Here is a 7,512-nt window from a genome sequence, read left to right as displayed (position 1 = left end):
TGGTTCTTCTTCAAGTAAGGTCTTTAAGAAAGGCTGATCATCACTTGATAGGCATGTCACAGAGGAGATTTCTTTTCAGTCACAGGTCAGTCAGCCAATAGCATTCATCAAGCAGTTATTATGCATGGGGTATTCAAGGAGTACCAGCACCTCTGGAGTAATTGCTGAGGGCTTTTCAGAGCTGCTCATCCACTTTTGACATCCACCTAGCACCCAACTCTCATCTGTGTTTCTCAGAAGCTAGCCTGCACAATGGCACATCTCGGTAAGCCATTTCAGTAGATGTGCTAACCCAGGTTGAGGGTAATCGTTGGCCTCAAAACCATCAGTGAGTTAGGGGGATGTCTACCCCAACCACATGAACACTTCTTCCAGTAGAATGGGTTGATGAGAGTAATTTGTTCCAAGGATCATGAAGGCGGCTGAAGCAGGCTCTGTGGAGTGCTTAATGCTTGGTCAAGCACTAACTTCCTCCACTGTATCCCGGACCAATGCCAGTCATCCTGACTTCTGTCTTGCCACTGGGACTTGGATGACTAAGGAAGAGAGAGTGAGTCTGACAACTTCATGCAACTCTACCTCATTGAAATCCAATTCATGCATAAGTCAAGACATCACCTTGTGATGTCCTTGGTCCTCTTTGGATGAACAACAATATGCCAGACACTGTGCCAAGCGTGGGGCATACAGTGAATGGCAAAAATAGTCCTTGTCCTTCAAGGAACTTACATCCTAAAGGGGAAGACGACATGAGAGTAACATAGAAGACATAAGCAGTGTAAATGGAAGGCGATCTCAGTTGGAACAGATGTTCTCTGAGGTCCTTTCCAACATCATGCTTCTATGAAGTCGGTTCTCCTGAAGAACAGAAAACATATCCATCTGTTTTGAATGTACTAAGCTTGACTTGAAGCCCTAGTTCTGCAACTCATGTGCTAAGTGGTTTTGGAAAAGTCACTTAAAATCTGTCCAGGGCTCAGCATTTTTATCTGTAAAATAAGGATGGTAATCCTTCCACTACTGAACTCCCAGGGTTGTGGGGAGCAACATGGTCTGTAAATCATAAGGCATTAAAAGATTGTGAGCCATAAGCTAGAAATACAATCCCTTGCAAAAGGAGGGGGTTGAATAGGTGATCTCTAAGCACCATTTCAATTTTATGAGTCTATATCTAAGGCAAGAGGAATGATCTGTGTCCTTACTGAAAGGGTGGGTGCAACCTTAGGGGATAAGCTGCAGAAAGCATTGCTCCTAACCTCCACTCATACTAGCTCTGGAGGGGTTTAATGAGAACAGGGGCAGCTAAGTGGCACAGTGGATAGAGCACTAGGTCTGGAGTCAGGAATATTTACCTTCCTGAGTTCAAATCTGGCTTCACACATTTACTAGCTGTGTGACCCTAGGCAAGTCACTTAACCCTGTTTGCCTCAGTTTCCTCATCTGTAAAATGAACTGGAGAAGGAAATGGCAAACCACTCCAGTATCTTTGCCATGACAATTCCAAATAGGATCACAAAGAGTTGCACACAAAGGAAAATGAACAATGACAACAGAATGGAAATTTCGTTGGTAATGAATGTCATGTTCAACTCTTTTATAGTGGCTTCAAAAATGCTCCCAGAATAACAGGTATGGGAATGGTGCTGTGGAAAGGTTAGTTTGGAAGACAGACAAACTGGGTCTGGATCTGAGCACCACTCTTTGCTACTTCGTGCAATCTTAAATCACTCAACTAGTCCAGGCCCCAGTGGTGCGGCTGGAAGGCTCGAGAGAGCTGAACTTCACAGTCTGCAGTCGCTTCCAGTTCTGACCTTCTATGACAGTAGAATCTGCATATTAATAATAATAATAATCCTCAGGGCTTAGCTGGTACACAGCAGCCACTTGATAAATGCTTTCTGATGGATGATATGATCTATGCGACGTGGCTATTGGTTAACTGCAGCCCATAGTAAAGAGTCAGTAATGATCACACAACTAAAGAATCTCATACAGCTTTATTAAATAAAGCAAGTAGAAATGCTCATATTTACATCCAAGTCGTCAGTTTCAAGCTCACGGAGTACACAAGGCACAATTCTTCCTTCCTGATGCAATGGAAAATAAATTATATAACAATTATATAACCCCACTTTGAAGGAAGAGGGTGACATCACACAGCCTTCTCAATGGTTAATTACATCATATATATATAGAGAGATAACAGAATGTCATGGAGACTGTCATATAAATCCACAGTTCTAAAGGAGACCTACAAGATCATCTTATATATTTGGTACATTCTACTGGAAAGGGGCAAGTGGATTTTCTGACCATGGTGTGGTCACATTTTGAGGAAAAATCTGTGTAGCTCTATTTTCAGGAGGGCCACTGCCCACTCAGCCAGTGGTTCCCACTTCATGGTCAAAGACAAACGTAGACTGTTTTAAGTCACAGTCAAGAACCGGTAGCTACATTTCTGAGAGCCTTAAGTTGATGACTAAGAAGGAAGTTTCTTCCAGGATTCAGTTAATGTTTCAGTCTTCTGAAAGGTGTTCTGAATTCATTGCTGGGGGCACTGTACTGCATTCCCCATTCCCCACCAAGGTCCCCATCCCTTTCTCAATCTCCCACCATTTCCTCAGGCTTGCTAGTCTCTTCTCTACATGGAGCTTCTCAGGCCTGAAGCAAACTGCCCCTCTCCCCCACTCCCTGTCTCCCGCCCCTTGATCTAGAAGAGCTCAGTGCACTTTGTAGGGAGGCCAGCAAATCCCAGAGATTCACTCATATGAGATTAGCTAAAGGACTCCCAGAAAAAGGATGGTCGTCCTTTTACAGTGGAGAAAGACAGAGGCTCAACGTCTGCTGAGGTACTTGGATGTCTAAACAACAAGAAAACATACAACTACAACTTTGTGCTATCACAGGACAAAACAGCAACTTAAAAAAGTGAAAAAATTCCCTAACACGCCCATCCTTCTGATGAAGAGTGTTTCCTGAATAATGAAAGCACCATCCTTGCACTAGGAAGATGCCAGCTAAGCTCATCTCCAGCATGAGATGCCTGCTCCACAGGGTAAGAGGCCATGGCTGGAGACAAAAGATGCCATGTTAATACTTATTTTTTTCTTTTCTTACACATAGAAGACAGACTCTATTCACATTTGCAAAGGAAAATAAATGCCCATTTCCAAATGATAATTCTGAGTCACATTGTAAGGCTAAAATATTGAGAGCACCTAGCAGGGCAGTGCATTTATTCCTGAGTCTTCCTGACTTGATTTAGACTCAAAAAGAAAAATTGAAGCCTTTAGAACACAGGATATTCACATTTTTTTTTTCCATTTCACTACTTCCCTTCTTAACAAAGACGCTAAGAGGGTATTAGTTTTCACAGGGAGAAAACGAAATGCAAAAAAAAGCCCCTTCCCCAAGGCGTCTGGCCCTACCACATTAGATTAGCCTTTAGCCTTCTCTACCACAGACTTTAAATGAAGTCTCTGACTGCCCCAGGCATAAGAAACAGCACAATTTTAGTGACACAAGGGAGAAAAAAAGGAGCATTGTCCAGGAACCCTGAGCAACCTATACCTAAAACCAAAGACTGATGCAGAGAGTTTCTAGAACTTTAAGAGCCTATGGAAAAGAAATATGCATTTTTTAAAAAAGAAGCTAAGAAGCAGGGGTTAAAACACAGAACTATCACATCCCAATGCATCAATCTGACTTGAAATTTACTCCAATCTCATTGGGATGTCTCCAGTGTGAATACATTTATCTGATTATTATTATTAAAGGCACTAAAAGTCTTTCTGTGTTTTTCTCTGGGGCAGGCTTCTTTCATCAGACTCTAATGGGAAGCGTAATCAGGGCTCCAGAGCCTGGAGGGTGGGCTGGTTTTTCGATTGTGGGGCAGAGTGCTGAAAGGCATCGGCGTGGGAGCAACGAAACCTAGGATAGAAAAAGAAAGAGGAGTGACTTGCTGCAGTAGCCGGCCATATACAGGAACTCAGAGGTTGAGAGGAATCAGTTGCTGAAAATTGTTTTCACTAACAGAGCTTTCCCTGCATCATTTTTTACCACCTGAAAAATTAGATGATTTCCCTACCATCCCTCCATAACCTCATGAATTTATGGCATGATGAAACGTCCAGGCTTGTGCATGGAAACTCAACTCAAGTAAATAAAAATATGCTGTCATTACCTTAGGCTTTATTTAATTCACAAAATCTGACAGGACATAACTTTGTATCATGCTGTCATATCCAGAACAGAGCTGGAGATGGCTTCCCCCCACCGCCAATGTTGTTAATTCCAAACAGGATCAGATTTGCCAGTTCATTTAGACACTCTAGATTGGGGGTCAAGAGATCAGGGTTCCTATCCTAGCCTTCCTCGAATATGCTGCGTAATTTGGGGCTAGTCACTTTCCCTTTCTAGGCCTCAGTTTCCTTATCTTTGAAGTACCCAGCCTGGTGCTGCAAGCACTTGTTATAGCAGTTTGCACACAGTGATTGCTTAATAAATGTTGGATGAATACTTCTAATTGAGGTTGGAACAGACGTCTCTAAGGTTCTTTCCAGATTGAACAGTCTGTAATTCAGTGACTCTTTTCCCTTGACCTCCCTGACTGTCTGATTTTGGCGGTGGTTTAGTACTGCAGTGTTCTGGAGCTAATGAGCCCAATTCATGGCTGGTCAATGAAGTCTGAATTCATTAACGACCTACTAAGAATCATGTTCTCCAGCCCACAGGAGCAATGAAAGTAAGCCTTTCTCCCTGAACTTCAGAGCACTGTCATTTAAAATCACCCGAGTGTTAGAACTGCAGGGGCTCATCTCAGAGGTTTTTAACCTAGTGTTTGTGAACTTGCATTTTAGAAATATTTTGATAACATTTTCAATCTATTTTTTGTAATCCTATGTGTTTTATTTTACACTTAAAAACATTATTTTGAAAAGGAATCTATAGACACAAGGGGGTCATAACACAAAGGTTAAAAACCCCTGATCTAGCCCTTCATTTTACAGATGGAGAAACTAAGTCCCAGAGAAGGGAAATGACTTGCTCAAGGTCACATAGAACTAGTGGCAGAGTTGGGATGAGACTCCCAAGTTTCTTGGCTTCTAATTGTCTTTAAGTTATACCATACTGGAAAGATGCCAGACAGCTGAACAAAATTTAATTTTGTTTCAGGTTAGTAAGTAGGCCTTCCCAGGAGAAAAGAATTTAGATGTGGTCATGTTGAGGCTTCAGTATTTACTGGCATTGCCAAGCATTTCACCAATCCATTTGAGAGAGATTCTGAGGAAGGCTCTTCTGTAAACATTTAACGTTCCTCATGAGACAAAGTCAGTGCCATGGAGCACCTTCAGTGTGGGAGACACCCATGCCTTCAGCAGGTCTTCTAGAAAGACTGACTTAAATAATGGAGGCTTCCAGTGGGTGCTCACAAATAGCCCTCTGTCCCTCATCATATCCCATCCTAGCTCAATTGAGTAAATTCTCAGATTTTGCTAGACCCATCAGCATTTTTCATTTTTGTCTTTTCTACTTTTCAAGGACTTCACTGATGATCATCAAGTCTGCATTGACCAGAAATGTTCAACGAGTTCTCATTTTTCATCTTCTACATGAAGAAACTGAGGCTCCTTGAGGTCAGTCAACAAATTTAGCATTTGAGATACAAAGAGAGGCAAAAAAAAAAACCAAAAACAAACAAGCAAACAAAAAACTAATCCCTGCTGTCAAGGAAGTCACAATCTAATGGAGCAGACTACATACAAACAACTCCATATACACACATATATACTCCATTCTGTAGAATGGATAAATGAGAGGAGAAGGGTACATACACTTAGAGGGAAGGCACTAGGAAAGGTGGGACAGGAGCTGAGACTTCAAGGAAGTCAGAAAAGTCATGAGACAGAGACAGGAGGGAGAGGTTTGGATGTCTCCAAGAACAGTACTTAGTGGCACCACACTAGACTGCAGGAGTGGGGAACCTTTGGCCTCTAGGTCATATGTGGCCCTCTAGGTCCTTTGACTGAGTCTAAGTTTTACAGAACAAATCCTTTTATTAAGGGGAATTGTTCCATGAAGATTGGATTCAGTCAAAGGGCTGCACTTGAAGATCTAGAGGACCACACGTTGCTGCGAGGTTGAAGGTTCACCACTCCTGCCCTAGAGGATATAAAAAACCTCCTGATATTGCTTGGGTGGATTAGTCTACCAGCCTAGAGAAGAAGCTTCATACTGCGTTTAGAGTGCAGGTTTTAGGAGTCAGGAAGTCTCCAGTTTAATCTCCCCTCAGACACTTGAAAACTGTGTAACTTTGGACAAATCCCTTAACTTTTCATAGCCTCTGTTCCCTCATATGTAAAGTGGTCTTTACCTCTTACATTGAGGCTCAAAAGAAATAATGGATGTAAAGCATTTTTAGGGTTACAAATATCAGTTATTATTTTGAAACAAAATATTTCTGGGTATGTTTTCAGTGAATCAATGAGTACCTCACAGACTACACTAAGTAAAGTCCATAGTTGGTAATTTAAAAAAAACAAACTCCACTATCAAGTTTTTCTTGGTCTTTGTTTTTTAAATGAATGGTCTTAACTCAGCTTGCTTCTTTTAGTCACTTTCAGCCACAGTCAGGATGTCTAGAAACATTTAGCATACAACATTACCTCTAGATTGCACTATTCCTTTTCATGGGAAAAACCCCAAACCAAACAAACCAAATAAACCAAAACTCCAAATCAAAAACTAAGAAGAAGCATCGACCAAAGCAAGCAGTTAAGCTAGTTCCACAGATGTGATATTTAAGATGGCAACTTTTTAATAAATGAAACTAAAGAAATACATTTTCAAACCTTGCTTTAGCAGTTCTGATGAGCCTTGTTAAGCTGTTTCTAGTACTCTCTCTATTTAGGGATCTTAACAGTCCAGGTCATTTTCTTTGACCCTTTGACCATTCCCTCTGATTTCCTGCCTTCCCGCCTTGGCTCATGCTTTTCTTCTGTGCCAGGAGGATGTGCCCTGCCCCTCTTCACCTATTACTGTAAAGTCTAACTCAAATGCCAGCTCTGCTAGCAAGTCTTCCCCTACTACCTTTGTTTGGAGATTTTCTATTGCATTCTGAAGTTAAATATGGTGTACTAGAGACATCCATGTTGTGCCATGTAGATTCAGTAGATTATAAGCTCCATGAGGGCAGGAATCATATGTTATCTAAACTGTGCATCTACCCCAGTACCCAGTATGATGTTCTGCATACAGGAGGTTCTTAACTAGGTACTGAATGAATGCTGAATTTAACAAGGTGACCCTTTTACTAGATGACTCTTGAAGTTTCTTCCAGCTCTAAATTCAGGAGTCTTATTTAGCAATCCATTTGAGAAAACAGGTGCCATCTTTCTCTTGGAACTGCAAGTAATATGTGTGCACATACCTGTGTGCGTGTGCATGTGTACATGCATGCTGCTGAAGGTAGAATTTAGCTGCACAGCAATGAGGAAGGTGCTAGGATTGTCT

At 41.6% G+C, this 7,512-nt stretch overlaps 1 protein-coding gene across 2 annotated transcripts in view; it reads right to left on the bottom strand.

Moving 5' to 3' along the window:
• Window positions 1-1,978: 1,978 nt before the first annotated feature.
• Window positions 1,979-7,512, bottom strand: part of NUP210 (nucleoporin 210) — a 164,980-nt gene continuing 159,446 nt past the window's right edge. For both annotated transcript variants that reach the window (XM_072598255.1, XM_072598256.1), the window contains one exon: window positions 1,979-3,930. In XM_072598255.1, coding sequence (XP_072454356.1) covers window positions 3,830-3,930 — 101 coding nt within the window. In that variant the 3' untranslated portion in view covers window positions 1,979-3,829. The remainder of the gene's footprint in view (window positions 3,931-7,512) is intronic.

The sequence above is a fragment of the Notamacropus eugenii genome, chromosome 3 (genome assembly GCF_028372415.1).
Source record: "Notamacropus eugenii isolate mMacEug1 chromosome 3, mMacEug1.pri_v2, whole genome shotgun sequence".
Taxonomy (NCBI): Eukaryota; Metazoa; Chordata; class Mammalia; order Diprotodontia; family Macropodidae; genus Notamacropus; species Notamacropus eugenii.
The sequence above is the reverse complement of the archived record's forward strand: the minus strand, read 5'-3'. Positions and strand labels throughout refer to the sequence as shown.